The 16,084-nt window shown below is 45.4% G+C and overlaps 2 protein-coding genes across 2 annotated transcripts in view; one reads left to right on the top strand and one right to left on the bottom strand.

Moving 5' to 3' along the window:
* Positions 1–4,631: 4,631 nt before the first annotated feature.
* LOC115575995 (zinc finger protein 850) overlaps positions 4,632–16,084 on the bottom strand; it is a 32,651-nt gene continuing 21,198 nt past the window's right edge. Inside the window, exon 5 of the mRNA XM_030408452.1 lies at positions 4,632–8,427. Within this exon, the coding sequence (XP_030264312.1) occupies positions 8,000–8,427 (428 nt within the window). The 3' untranslated portion in view covers positions 4,632–7,999. The remainder of the gene's footprint in view (positions 8,428–16,084) is intronic.
* Positions 13,278–16,084, top strand: part of thoc6 (THO complex 6) — a 36,932-nt gene continuing 34,125 nt past the window's right edge. The window contains exons 1-2 of the mRNA XM_030408465.1: positions 13,278–13,425; positions 14,705–14,780. The gene's annotated coding sequence lies outside the window, so the exon portion shown is untranslated. The remainder of the gene's footprint in view (positions 13,426–14,704; positions 14,781–16,084) is intronic.

Consider the following 16,084-nt stretch of genomic DNA (forward strand, 5'->3'; position numbering starts at 1 on the left):
ACGAACGGCTTCACACAAAGTGATCAAACTAACAGAAACTTTAAAAAAGGAGGTGATGACGATTCTATAATAGCAATGATTTAAAGAAGTACAAAAGGAGTTATGTTATCATAAATAATAGTAGTAATATTGAATATTGAATGCTCGCAATTTTGTCAAACTGAAACTGGATTCTTTGTGTTATGTAATTATTGTAAATAACTTCAAAGAGAGAAAAAATGACTTGCATGTCTATGTATAAATCTACTGAGATATCTATTCCAGTCAAAGTTGACCAGAAGTTCGATCTCTGTCCTTTTTTGACTTCCCCCTCGAACATCGCCGGTCCTCGCCGCCACTCCTCGACTCGCCCGTGTCGTCCGTCCTCTTATTATCCCGTCGAGGTGATGAGAGACGACGGCAGAGAGAAAGAGAAACATTCTTCCAGCGTCCTCATCCGCCATGATCAGCTCAGACGCCGCGTTCACACAGACGCTGAATCACCTCCACGCCAAGAAATGTGCGTTTCCTCGCCGTCAGACACAAACCGAGGAACGCCGTCGTTGCTTTTCTTGTCTTGAGTGCGTCAGCAGGTGTGAACGCAGCCACACACCTCCGTCATCACCCCAGCTCCAGAGGCTCCGCCCACTGGCTCCTCTGATGAAAGTGCTTCCCTCCATATTAGGAAAATTAACCCCGCCTCCAGGGCTTTTTCAGGCCACGCCCCCTGACCTAAAGCCCTGTAAGCGGGTTTCCAAACTCTCTCTCTCTCTGTCTGACTCTATGTCTCTCGCCCACAGCTAGCTAGCCAAACTACGTACCGAAATCTTGTTCTCTCCACCTGCCTGCTTCCCCAGAGATTAGCCTGCACCCGTCAGAGGACAGACCTCCTGCCTGTTGGTAGCCAGATCCAGAAATGCATAAACCTGGTTTGCTTGCGTTAGCATTAGCCTCAGGTTGCTAACAGTTTGACCGGCATAAGCAGCTCAATTTTATTAATCGTGACTAAGACGTGTCGCAGCGCCGCGCTGCTTATACCCGTCAACACGTCCCAACGTTCAGCTTCAGAAAGTCTGAACGCTCGGCGGACATCTTGTCCTCTTCTTCACGTGAGCCCGCTGCTGGAAACACAGAAACATCGGCTTCCTGTTTCCAGAACACGTGGTTAGCTGACGCATCATCGTCTCTGGATCAGGAACGCCAGCTTTGGGAAAATGTTTCTGCGCCCGCTCCGCCCTCCTGACTTACCTCAAAGCTCCACCGCCGTCTTCCTTCTACGTGGCCGCTCCATCGTTTTGTCCTCGTGTGCGTCCTGCAGGAGGTCGTAGCTTCAGTTTCTCAAAGACGTCGAAGCACAAGAGATCAGATCGAAGCTCTCGTTTCTCTCTGAAAAGGTTTTACAGAAGTTAAACAAATGATGTGAGCGTAGTCCGAGTGCAGCCTCGTGCCTTCGACAGGTTTGAGGACAGCGGTCCCTCCAAGAGTCGCCACCGTAACTCGGGCCCGTCTCTCGCCTCCCACAGGCCTACCGTAACAAAGCGTGCAATATTCAGAGAAACAAGGGCTTTCTTTCTCATGCAGAGGCGTTCAGGCCCGGCCGCGACGCTCCACCTCCTGCAGGAACTCCACTGACAAAACCGCCCATTTCAGACGCCGTGAACGCCGTCCGGAGCGTCCGACCCAGAAGACGTTAAACACTAGAGAAGCTGTCTCGGGGGAAACGGCAGACGGGAGGTTAGAGAAGATATTTAGATTTAAACTCTGAGCAGAAGAGGACAGAACTTCGCTCTGCAGACGCAACTTTGACCGGAAATGCAACTTGTGTCCCGTTTTTTTTGTGTGTGTGTATGTGTGCGTAGCGTAATGTAAAAGCGATCTGTCCCCCCCCCCCCCACCCCCCCTCGATGCCCCTCCCCTCTAAAAGAAACGCCCTCCCCCTCCTCCCCCGCCCTGTCTCCCCCTCCTCCCCCACTCTCGTACTGCTGTTGGCTGTTCTGTTTAGTTCATGTGACGTGCCAGTATTCCCCCCCGACTCTCCCATCTGCCCCTCATCTCCCCCCGCCCCCCCCCCCCACTCCCCCCTCTCTCTCTTGCTCTCTCTCCCCTCCTCCTCCCCCCTCTCTCTCTCTCTTCATGGATCTTTAAGATGACAACTCTATGCAGATGCTGTCTTTTATAAGTGTGTCAAAATTTTAATTTAAAATAAAAACTTAAAAAAAACAAACCCTGACAGACATATTGAAATGATAACAAAAAATGAATAAAGAAAAGGATTGTTCAGTGTAAACGTGTCGCCGCCTGCATCTTTATTGCTTTGTGTCTTTTTTACTCATCAAACCAGCAAATCAGCAGGAACACACATAAATAAAGGCCTTTGTGTTGTAATGCTCCCGTAACCTGGTGCTAACAGCCCGATGCTAACAGCTCCCGTAGCCCGATGCTAACAGCCCGATGCTAACAGCTCCCGTAGCCCGATGCTAACAGCCCTATGCTAACAGCTCCCGTAGCCCGATGCTAACAGCCCTATGCTAACAGCTCCCGTAGCCCGATGCTAACAGCCCTGTGCTATAAGCTCTTGTAGCCTGGTGCTAACAGCCCTATGCTAACAGCTCCTGTAGCCCGATGCTAATAGCAGTGTGAGAAGCCCTTTGAAGACAAAACTCAGGATGTTGATAAATTTAGCTTTAGCTCAACAAAATGTTCCTGCAGGACAAACGTTACATGAAACCTGTGAACGGCTCTGATCCACATACACACTCAACAAATATATAAACCCAACACTTTTGTTTTTCTCCCATTTTTCATGAGTTGAACTCAAAGGTCTAAAACTTTTTCTATATACACAAAAGATCCATTTGTCTCAAATAATGTTCACAAATCTGTCTAAATCTGTCAGTGAGCACTTCTCTGCTGAGATAATCCATCCACCTCACAGGTGTGGCTGATTAGACAGCATGAATATTACACAGGTGTGCCTCAGGCTGGCCACAATACAAGGCCACTCTGAAATGTGCAGTTTTGAGAACCAGTCAGTATCTGTGTGACCACCATCTGTCTCACATCTCCTTCACATGGAGTCGATCAGGTTGGTGATTGTGGCCTGTGGAATGTTGGTCCACTCCTCTACAATGGCTGTGTGAAGTTACTGGATGTTGGCAGGAACTGGAACACCTGTCGTATCGTATACGTGTCGTATCCAGAGCATCCCAAACATGCTCAGTGGGCGACATGTCCGGTGAGATGCTGGCTGTGCAAGAACTGGGATGTTTTCAGCTTCCAGGAATTGTGTCCAGATCCCTGCAACATGTGGCTGCATTATCATGCTGCAACATGAGGTGGTCGTGGATGAACGGCACGACAATGAGCCTCAGGATCTCGTCACGGTATCTCTGTGCATTCAAAATGCCATCAATAAAATGCACCTGTGTTCGTTGTCCATAACATACGCCTGCCCATACCATAACCCCACCGCCACCATGGGCCACTCGATCCACAACGGTGACATCAGCAAACCGCTCACCCACACGACGCCACACACACTGTCTGCCATCTGCCCTGAACAGTGAAAACCAGGATTCATCGGTGAAGAGAACACCTCTCCAACGTGCCAGACGCCATCGAATGTGAGCATTTGCCCACTCAAGTCGGTTACGACGACTAACTGCAGTCAGGTCGAGACCCCGATGAGGACGGCGAGCATGCAGATGAGCTTCCCTGAGACGGTTTCTGACAGTTTGTGCAGGAATTCTTTGGTTATGCAAACCGATTGTTGCAGCAGCTGCCGGGTGGCTGATCTCAGATGGTCTTGGAGGGGAACATGCTGGATGTGGAGGTCCTGGGCTGGTGTGGTTACACCTGGTCTGAGGTTGTGAGGCCGGTTGGATTTACTGCCAAATTGTCTGAAATGCCTTTAGAGACGGCTTATGGAGAAATGAACATTCAGTTCACAGGCAACAGCTCTGGTGGACATTCCTGCAGTCAGCATGCCAATTACACCTGCTACATCTGTGGCTGTGCTGTGTGATGAAACTGAACATGTTAGAGTGGCCAGTTCTTGCACAGCCAGCATCTCACCGGACATGTCACCCACTGAGCATGTTTGGGATGCTCTGGATACGACACGTATACGATACGACAGGTGTTCCAGTTCCTGCCAATATCCAGTAACTTCACACAGCCATTGAAGAGGAGTGGACCAACATTCCACAGGCCACAATCACCAACCTGATCGACTCCATGTGAAGGAGATGTGAGACAGATGGTGGTCACACAGATACTGACTGGTTCTCAAAACTGCACATTTCAGAGTGGCCTTGTATTGTGGCCAGCCTGAGGCACACCTGTGCAATATTCATGCTGTCTAATCAGCCACACCTGTGAGGTGGATGGATTATCTCAGCAGAGAAGTGCTCACTGACAGATTTAGACAGATTTGTGAACAATATTTGAGACAAATGGATCTTTTGTCTATATAGAAAAAGTTTTAGATCTTTGAGTTCAACTCATGAAAAATGGGAGAAAAACAAAAGTGTTGGGTTTATATATTTGTTCAGTGTAGTTAATCACCTTCGGAACCTCAACATTACATCTGCATTTTACCAGGAAGTGAAGTCAGCGCCGACAGAAAGAGACTGAAAACCAAAGAGACGTCAGACGGTGTAGAAACAGGATTTATTTATAAAAACACAGAAGAACAGAGTCGCACAGATCATCACAGCAGCTCCACACTTCACTTCACTTCACTCCACTTCAATCCACTTCTCCTCTTGTCTTGGTGGAAAAACTCAACTGAAGAAAGAAAATCAGGAAGAGAAACTTCATGTCTCAGTGTCAGAGGTGAACGTTCACGTTTGTTCTGATCCTGTCAGCTAACACCAGGTGACGTGTGATGAGGGACTATTTTCAGCGGTGGATGAATCTACATGTGTTGTATTTGTGGCATCAGGACAGTGTGTGTGTGTGTGTGTGTGCGTGTGTGTGTGTGAATAAAACAATGGTGTCTGTATGAAGTGATGCGTTCAGGTTCATCCTCCTGCAGCTGCTGGTGAGTCAGTTCGTTAACATCAGTTCGTTACAGTAGAAATCATATTAATCTACAGTTATTTGTGTTGTTTACATATAAAAGCTGAAACAGACGTACGACAATATCACACCATCAACCCGACGGTCTACTGCTACGTTCTACCGGTCGCTCTACCACTGCGCCATTCTGCATCCCCGCCTGCAGCGTGCAGGCTGACAGACTGCAGCTGGACTCGGTTCTGTCTCTGAATGAACTTCGAGTCCAACATGAAGCTGAAACCTTTGACTTGATTTCTGACTGCTGAGTCTGTCGCACGCAAACGATCACAGAATCATGTAGAATAAATCTCATGATCAGAGCGACAGACAGTCTGTACACATTTACATTTTGTTTGAATCAAAACATCTTCATGGTTTTAATTATGAAAATGTTTTAATTAATGCAGAAAATTACCAGAAATATTCAAATATTCACGACTCAGTTTCTCCTGATAAAAGATCTTTGTGTTGAACTCTTCTGTGGTTACAGTTGTTTCTCGTCTCGTCACAGTTTACAGATTCACATATTCATTCTGCTTATATTTATATTTATATTTATGTTTATATGTATATTTATTGTAGTTATGAGTTTGATCGGTCAGAGTTCTGACGATGTCACAACATCATAATTACATCATTATTACAAAATCTGCATCTCACAATTTGAGAAAAAATGAGAAAATTACAAATCAATGGTGGCGGCTGCGGCTCAGAGGTCGAGCCAGCACCTTGTTATCAGAAGGTTGCTGGTTCGATTCCCTGGTGTGCAGGTTGCACCCTCCGTCATGTAAGAATGAATTACTGCACGTACAGTTTTATCATAACTGTGACTTTGTTTCTCCTATTTGCAGAATCACCAGACGCTCGTTATTCACGTTTCATTATGAGTCCATGACAGCGTGCCAGGCTTGTGTCTGCGGCGTCCAGGTACGCACAGCTGCAGGTGTGAGGAGGGGACACAAAATGGCCGCTACGATGACGAGCTGATTAACCATCTGTAGTTTAGAAAAGTGATTAACGGTGGCGGCGTTCACGTCGGTTCTGATTCTACGTCTCTGTAGTTTGAACCTCCAGCAGGCTCCACCACAGAAGAAGAAACAGGCGCGGTTGCTGTCACACCTGGTCAGCAGGTGGCGCTGTGAGAGAAACTGACAACAATCCACCAGCTGACTGTTTCTATCATTAATGTTTATAATAATTATCTGTCTGATAGTCCTGAGACAGAATTAATCCTGATTGTTGATTATTAACATTTAGTCTCATTGAAAACCAGAATTATGACGTCATCAGATGTTTGTCAGGATTAAAATCTTTGAGACACAACGATGATCAGGTGATTATATTATAATTATTAGACACTTCATTTCATAATTAGTCATAACTGAATTTTTCATTGAGAAATAGTAATTAATCTCAAAATTATTGTTTTTACTTTCATTATTCTAAAATAATATCTGATAATTATGAAATAAACATGAGTCTCATAATTATCTTATAGATATAAACACATACTGAATGTATATATGATAAATGTCATTATGAAACACCGATAACGACTTCCTTCTAATTATCAGATAACAAATGAGAAATATTTACTTATTAAATATTATCTCAAACATAAAGTTCAAATATATAAATTTGATTTAAGTCACAATTCATTTTGACAGTTTTTCATAATTAATGAACACATTCATGTTTACATAAATCTCAAACATTAAAAACATTAAAAACATTTCTCACAATAACTTTTGAGATTATTAAACACAGAATAGAAAAAAAAACATGGTGGAGTTTATTTTGGCGGGTCGTTAAAGGATCTAATGTTTGAATCAGACAGAAGTGTGCTGATTGGCTAATCGGCTCTGACAGATGAACTGAGGCCACGCCCTCCACCTGCAGCTCGTGAAGAACCCGACCCTCTGTGATCGTCCCTGAACGCCTCCTTCAACATGTGACTCAGAACAAAAGTTCACAGGTTTGATTCCATCGCTCTTTTTTACAGGTCTTCTCTGGCTCACCTGAAGGCATCTTCCATAGAACACATGTCCTCTTTTTCAGGTGAGCAACACGTCTGAATCACAACAGAGTAGAAAGACACAAATGTCCTCGTTTCAGGTCCATGACGTCCTCCAGGTCCGATCGTCTTTCATGTTTCAGTGAGAACAGACGCTGAGGAGCACAGTCTGACCCTGAACGCACCCCAGAGGTGGTCACACAGATGATCCATGAAGACGATCAGAGACGTTCGTGTGATGTCAGCCTGAGAATCTCATCAGGGACTGAAAGTGTTAATTATAAAACTGTTCACATCTAAAGAATTTGTGGATTTCAATTAGATTTTCTGAACCGTCAGTCTGAAGGTGTGACGACTCATTTCTAAAAGATTCAGAGATGTAATCTTACAATTATACAAATTCAGAAATATGAAGTGATCAATATATCAGATTATGTATTTACATATTGGTTTATGTGGGTAAACTGAAAGATCAGAAGTCACATGACCCAAAAACTCCAGAGACGCTTTTCAATGAAGAAAGTGAATCAAAGTTTTTCTCTGTCTCTGGATACTACATTACCCATCAGCCTCAGCTGCTGTTGCTGTTGCTATGGTGATGAAGCCAGTCAGGCATCTCTCAGAGAATTCAGAACGGTCTGAGAATGAAACGCGTCGGCTGAAACAGATTTCTAAACACACCTTGAATGTATCTGATTGATGTCTGTAAGTGAAATGCATCCTGGGAGTCGTAGTTGACTCGTCATATTTTACATTAACCTCAGTGAGCTTCATTTTGAAGCAGCTGAGTTCAGGTTTCGATGGTTTTCAGGTCAAATGTTTCAGAGGAATCATGAAGCTTCTCTCAGTGGTCCAGTTTCCTCTGAGACTTAAACCTGAACTAGACCAGACCGGACCTCTGCAGGGATGATGGTTTTTGTGGCGCTTCAGCCTGTTTCAGGACATTCAGCTGAAAGCTCTGGAGGGGACGGCGAGGAAGGCGGATGACGTCCCCCTTGACAGTGTCGGACCCCGCCAGTGCACCTTCATGTGGTGCCTCAGATTGGACCGGGACGAGAAGCGCTTGTCACACTGCTGGCAGGAGAACGGCTTCTCTTTGGTGTGGATGCGGCGGTGGCAGACGAGCGCAGTGGACACCCTGAAAGACTTGCCGCAGTCGGGACAGCGGTACCGTTTGGGTTCGGTGTGGATCCGGCGGTGGTTCTTCAGGGACATCAGGTTGGGGAACTCCTTCTGGCATGAGTTGCAGAAGTAGGTCCCGGTCTTGTGGCTGTTCTTGTGGTTGAGCAGGGAGCTGGCGTGGCGGTAAGAGCGACCACACTGACCGCAGACAAAGCTCCTGGAGCTGCTGGTCGAACTCGCCGGACTGAGATCTGAGAGACAGACAGACAGACAGCAGGGTTTAGTTCAGATGAGCTGACTCAGAACTCAAAGATCACAGAAGGTCGTGACACATAAATGATAACAGCGTCTAAATACAACCTGAAGAGTCTCTGATCGACGTGTTGTGTCGTTCTACAATATGATCATTAATGTCGCTGCAGGATCATTGCTGCAACCGACCAACCGCGTGTCGACACGTCATGTGATTCATGGACAAGACCAGGAAAATACTGCGATAAGATAAGTTATGTTTCAGTCGAATCCAGCTGCACTGATTCTCCTCCTGCTGTCAGGGAGAAAGACGCTCTGGCTTGTTTGTATTTCTTTAAACCAATCACATCCTAGAGCAGCGTAAAACCCAGGATGCACCTGGGCATCCCTGTGGCTACAAAAACAACAACAACCTCCAAGCTAGCAACCTACACGCTGTTACCCAATGCTAACCTGTTCGCTATCGGTACAGACCCATCCATCTTCTTCCGCTTATCCGGGACGGGTCGCGGTCTGAGCAGGGACGCCCAGACTTCCCTCTCCCTTCCTCCAGCTCTTCCGGGAGGATCCCAAGGTGTTCCCAGGCCAGCCGAGCAACATAGTCAATCCAGCGTGTCCTGGGTCTTCCTTGGGGTCTCCTCCCGGTTGGGCATGCTAAGAACACGGAGGTGTTCTTAGCATGCCCAATCGGGAGGAGACCCCAAGGAAGGCGTCCCGGGGGCATCCGATACAGATGCCTTAGCCACCTCAGCTGGCTCCTCTCGATGTGGAGGAGCAGCGGCTCTACTCCGAGCTCCTCCCGGGTGACACAGCTCCTCACCCTATCTCTAAGGGAGCGCCCCGCCACCTTGCAGAGGAAACTCATTTCGTCCACTTTTATCACGGATCTTACTCTTTTAGTCATGACCCAAAGTTCATGGCCATACGTGAGGGTAGGAACGTAGATTGAGCGGTAAATTGAGAGCTTCTCCTTTCGGCTCAGCTCTCTCTTCACCACGACAAACCGATATAACGACCGCATTACTGCGGCCGCTGCACCGATCCGCCTGTAGATCTCGCGTTCCATCCTTCCCTCACTCGTGAACAAGACCCCAAGATACTTAAACTCCTCCACTTGAGGCAGGAGCTCTCCCCCAACCCGGAGGGAGTAGGCCACCTTTTTCCGGCTGAAAACCATGGCCTTGGACTTGGAGGTGTTGATTCTCATCCCAGCCGCTTCACACTAGGCTGCAAAATGCCCCAGGACATGCTGGAGGTCCTGGCTTGAAGGGCCAACAAGACAACATCATCTGCAAAAAGCAGAGATGAAATCCAGTGGCTCCCGAACCAGACCCCCTCTGGCCCGTGGCTGCACCTAGAAATTCTGTCCATAAAAATAATGAACAAAACCGGTGACAAAAGGCAGCCCGGCCGGAGTCCAACATGCACTGGGAACAGGTCTGACTTACTTAATGCGAACCAAGCTCCTGCTCCGGTCGTACAGGGATCGTACAGCCTTTAGCAGAGGGCCTCCAACCCTGTACTCCCAAAGCACCTCCCGCAGAATGCCACGAGGGACACGGTCGAACGCCTTCTCCAAGTCCACAGAGCACATGTGGACTGGTTGGGCAAACTCCCATGAACCCTCAAGCACCCTGCAGAGGGTAGAGAGCTGGTCCAGTGTTCCACGGCCAGGATGAAAACTGCATTGTTCCTCCTGAATCCGAGGTGCGACTATCGGCCGAATTCTCCTCTCCAGTACCTTGGTATAGGCTTTCCCAGGGAGGCTGAGGAGTGTGATCCCCCGATAGTTGGAACACACCCTCCAGTACCCTTTCTTTAATAGGGGGACCACCACCCCGGTCTGCCAGTCCAGAGGCACTGTCCCCAACTGCCACACGATGCTGCAGAGACATGTCAGCCAAGACAGCCCCACAACAGCCAGAGACTTGAGGTACTCAGGGCGGATCTCATCCACCCCCGACGCTTTGCCACTGAGGAGCTTCCGAACTACCTCAGTGACTTCGGCTTGAGTGATGAATGAATCAACCTCTGAGTCCCCAGCCTCTGCTTCCTCTATGGAAGGCATGTCAGTGGGATTGAGGAGATCCACAAAGTATTCCTTCCACCGCCCGACAATGTCCCCAGTCGAGGTCAACAGCTCCCCACCTCCACTGTAAACTGTGTTGGTGCAGGACTGCTTCCCCTTCCTGAAGCACCAGATGGTTTGCCAGAATTACTTCAAGGCCGACCAGTAGTCCTCCTCCAAGGCCTCCCTGAAGTTTTTGCTTCCGCGACCGCCCATGCTGCCACATGCTTGGCCTACCGGTACCCGTCAGCTGCCTCAGGAGTCCCCCGAGCCAACCAGGCTTGATAGGACTCCTTCTTCAGCTTGACAGCATCCCTCACTTCTGGAGTCCACCACCAGGTTCGGGGATTGCCGCCATGACAGGCACCGAAGACCTTATGGCGACAGCTTTGAACAGCCGCGTCAACAGTGAAAGTGGAGAACATGGTCCATTCAGACTCAATGTCCCCAGCCTCCGGCACCGCGCCCGTGGTGCAAACCTCAACACGCGAGCAGCACACTCCTTTAGAGGGCGACTCCACCAATTTTCCTAATGGCTGTCTCCAGAGGAAGCTGATGAACTGCCTCCAGTAATGTCACTCGGTGGCTCAGTTGCATCCTGGGTAATGTAGGCAGCAGGTATTGAAAAAAAAAGAAGAATGTGTGGAATAAAAAAGCTGATATCTTTGGTTCATTAAGGTGCATAAAGAGTCCAATGATAGAACAAGACCTGGTGCCTACATTACCCACAACGCAACTGAGCCACTGAGTGACATCACTGGAGGCAGTTTATCAGATGACACTCAGCTTCCTCTGGAGTCACAGAAGACTTTATATTACTGAAATGAAAAGGGTGCTCGTTGGTTTATGATCGTACAGTTAGCAAGCAGGTTAGCATTCGAGTATCATGCTAATTTTAGTGCGTGGTTGCTAGCTCAAAGCTTGTTGTTGTTGCAGCACGCTGACTGAGACAGGCGCTCTCGGACGGCTTCATGTCAACAGGCTACATCCGCGTAGCCTGACTGGAGTCTGAACCCAGAACATGTTCTTCTTAAACCTGCAACAACGAGACGTCCGCCTGCATCTCGTCTGCTGCAGCGATGATCTGAGCACCATTCGGCGACCTGTTATCAGGTGAACCGTTTATATACGAGCAGTTCACCTGTAAACTGTCTCAGTGAAACAAGACAACTCGTCCTCACTGCGAGGAAAATGTCTGTTATGACATCTGGAAATAAAAAAAATCATATAATCAGTTAAAAACAGATTTTAAAATGATAGAAAACAAAATCAACATGCCACAAAAAGTGTTGTGACAGCAGAATAAAAGTCAGGACTCAGAAACATTTCTCACATTATACTTAATCCTCTAAAATCATCTTTTAGTTGAATCTGCACTGAGGAACAAACCTGCTTCTCTCAACAAGACCAGAACACAGGAACCAGCACAGAGTCAGAGGTCCAGTCCAGTTCTCCCAGTCTGAACTCAACTGGTGATACAATGTGTTCAGTTCTTGGAAATAAAAAATAAATCCGGCGACTGCAGCCGTGAAACAGCTTTTCAGAATAAAACAAAGGCATGAGTTTAATTAAGGAGCGCTTCAGTTTACAACCAAAACAACAATAAAGTGATAAAGAGATTATCGGGTCGACTCCCGAGATGCCGCTGAGCTGCGTGACCGAAGGATTTCATCGACACTGTCTGACAAATCTGCCATAAAGGGTTATTACACACAAAGACATGATAATCCACAGTAACAACAGACAAAGACACAAACCAGCTGCTTCTCTTTGTACAAACTGGCAGCCATTTTGTGTCAACAAAGCATTTAGATTCAGGCTTTAAGGTTACAAGGATGAGTCATGAGGAAGCTGACGATGATTGGCTGCTGTGAGACAGAGAAGAACCGTAAGAATCAGATTCTCTTGATGGTTTCACGTCTTCATCGTCAGAACCAACAGAACCAACACAGACTGCAGGACGGTAAAACACAGGGTTTTATGAATGGAGTTTGGTTTAGAAACATCGGAATTGTTCACTGGAAACTGTCGTAGAAAAGGATTAAAAATGTCCTTTTTTAAAAGTTATTGATTAATTAGAAATGCATCTAAAACTCCATGACCGAAAAAACAAAATCAAAAATTAATAAAAACGTCTCAGTAAATAAATAAACATGCTTTTATCCACCAAACATGATGTTACCAATAAATGTGGGCATCAATTCATTTATTTAACTTTGTATCAATTCAACTTTTTTACTTTTTAATTTTCCATTTTGTTTATAATCTATCAATTTGAAATCTTTCAATATATTTATCTCTTTATTTCCTTTTTACATTTCTTAATGCTGCTTCATTATGCTAATGACGGGGGTGTCATAAATAAATAACATAAATAATCAATTAATACAAAGTCCAATAATTACAAATCTACTCCAACCTTTCTAAATGAATTAAACGGTCGCCTACATACCTGTATATATTATTTCTGCTGTGGTTTTATTCTGATTTGTTGTGTTTTGGAGGCCTCAGTCCTCAATTAAACACAAGACAGGTGGAGTGGAGCTCTGAAGCCCCGCCCCTTCCGGTCCCCCTCATGGAGCTCATTGGTCAAGTCTTTGTCTATTGAAGAGAGACAGATAAAGTATTGATCCTGTCTGAACTGTGTCATCTGCCATACACACGCTGTCTGATGACAAAGTTTTCAGACCGGATCAATACTTTATCTGTCTCTCTTCTGCCAGACAAAGATTTGACCAATGAGCTCCATGAGTGGGACCGGAAGGGGCGTGTCCTCCCGTCAGGTAGCGGCGCGGCTGCGCGGAGCTCTGCCGCAGGTCGGCTCACTAAACGCTCGTTAAACTCTTTATTCCTGTTAAACTGAACACGAGCTGAAGAACCGAACGTGTTGACGCAGTGACACGCACAGTGACATGCTGAACGCTGATTGGTGAGTCGCGGCATGTACCGTTAGTTGCTGTTAGCATCATGCTACATTGTTTAGCACGCGCAGCTAGTTTAGCTTCGTGTAACCGTTTGTCCGCTACATGCTTCCTCTGAGCGTCAGGTATGTGTGTAAAGTGTTTTATGAGCGTGATGACGTGTGACGTCTGTCAGTTGTTATCACCTTGCTGAGCAGATGACGTGTTGATTGAAGCTAATTCACATTGTTCACTTAATTAAGTCCTGAGCTCCTCTGCAGTGTGATTTAAAGTTCTACTGATGAAGACCAATCATTTAGAAATAATAATACAGATACAGAGCTGTTAAAAACTGTATTCTGACTATGGATCAATCATTTAAAATGTTTGTCGGGTCCAAAATGATTGTTTAGTTGATCAGTGTCAGAATTGTTTCAGGTGGTTCAGCCAATAGAATCACTGTGTTGTGTCACGTGGTGTCTGTGTCATCAGCACCAACAGGCTCGTTAGTTTGAGTCAGTTTGTGAAGAAATAAAATTAAAAATGGCAGATTTCTACTTTTATCTATACTAGCTAGCCAGAGTTAGCGACGTTAACCATAGCTCACATTAGCGCTGTCAGCTACAACATGTAGCAGACGCTTTTGTCCAAAGCGACTTACAATAAAGAACATTTGTCACAAGAGAGAAACCGACACGTCACTCGAGCTGTTCATCATGGACGACACCACAGACTTCCACTGACCGAGCCGGCTAACATCCTGTTTAGCACCCCGCTAACTTTAATAGAGATAAACATAATGTAATGGTGCAGTTCTTTGAGACGCTCCAATGTTATGGATCAAATTCTGACAGGTGACAGATTGTCTGTCTCAGTCGTGTGGCAAAATAATAATCATCCACCTTTCTTCACAATGTGAGACTTTACCCATCAGCGCATCACGTGACGATGTGGCGTGACCCGCCACCTTAAGTGGTTGCCAGTTTGTTGGAGCTAATGTTGCTAATACTAGCTAGCCAACATTAGGGGGGTGCACACATTTATTTGTTGTTATTTTCCCACTAACTGACAATTAACCGGACTGACGGCACTGATGAAACAGACGCTGTGCGACACCGACAGAGTGACTCTGTTGGCTGAGCCGGCTGTCAGAGATCAACAAAACAATCATTTTAAATCATTGATTCACAATCAGAATAATAATGTTTTTAAAAAACAATTGGTCAACAGAAGAACGTGATCGGATTGATCTTCAAACTATTGATTACATTTGATTTAACAGCAGCTGTGTCTCGTCTGCACACACAGGTCAGGTGATGGCGAGCTGTCCGACCGGAACGAGCTGAGAAACAACGACCGTCATCAGTGATCGTCGTCTGAGCTGGTAGGAGATCAAATCTGCATCCTCAGCACATCCTGTCTGACTCTGACTGTGTGGACAGAGAGACGTTCTGTGTTGAGCGGATCCTTCATGTGTTTTGTTAGTCGTTGGATTCTGATGCTTGTTTGTTGTTTTAGATTTATTTGTGATGTTTATGGTTGAAGGAGAATATCATTTAAGATCATTATTTAAAACTTGTCGTCTCAACACTGTTGAATCTAAACTTGTGGTTCAAATGTGAAATCTACCAAACAGACTCATAAACCAAATAAAGACATAAGAATTAAAAAGACAGTTACATCACCAAACTGTTAAAAGCAGGTTGAGTTAATGTTTTGTATTCAGTTTAGTCATATTGAAATCTCTGTATTTTCTTTACAAACTCTAGGAACATTTTCAGCTCAGAGTCTCAGTACGTGTCATCACTTCCCTCCTCTCCAATCTTCAGATTAGCTCAGATAATGTTCGCTGTCGTCACAAGCTGCTGCTGTGAAAAGTTAATAATATGCTACAATTACGTGTGATGTGTGTAATTATAGATTGTAAAGTCCTATGAAGGTGATTATAATACATGGTAACAGAATAAAGTCACCACAAAACGCTCAGCTTCTTACAGTTTTGATAAAAACCTGACGAGGATCTGGTTAAACCGACACTCTACGCTTTCAAAATAAAATATAGTGAAATCTGAAGCTACCAGCAGAATAATGAATCGTTACAACAAGCTGCAACATGAAAAACACAATATTATCGTTACAATATTAAAAACTGTCAACACAAATATGTTGGTGAAGATTTTCTTTCATCAGATGAAATAATTCGTTCTGCATAACAGAAAATCTGCACTGATATATTTGTGTTGACAATATTTTCACAAGTCCTTAAAGTTACTAAAATTATCATGTGAGTAAAAAGTATATTATTTCTGAAATGTGATGACGTTGAAGTATTAAGTAGCAGAAAGTGGAAATACTTTAAATAAAACTTGTAAATATGAAACATGTGGACTCAGACTTTTCAAACTTAATTCACTAATCAATAATTGTTTGATTGGCTGTGGATCCATTATCATGACACACAAACTATTACATGTTGATATTATTACAAATGAAAGTTTTTCGGGATATTTGATAGACTGACAGGAAACAGACGGGGGTGACGAGCAGCAGAGGGCCACGTGGTGATGATGTCACTGATGGGAAGGTCACCTGTCGTTACACACTGCGGCCACTTTATCAGGAAACGTCTGTGTGAGGTCAGCAGGACTCGTCTCCTCGCCCTCATGCTGATCTCAAATGTTTGATGTC

Source organism: Sparus aurata, chromosome 23, assembly GCF_900880675.1.
Source record: "Sparus aurata chromosome 23, fSpaAur1.1, whole genome shotgun sequence".
NCBI lineage: Eukaryota > Metazoa > Chordata > Actinopteri > Spariformes > Sparidae > Sparus > Sparus aurata.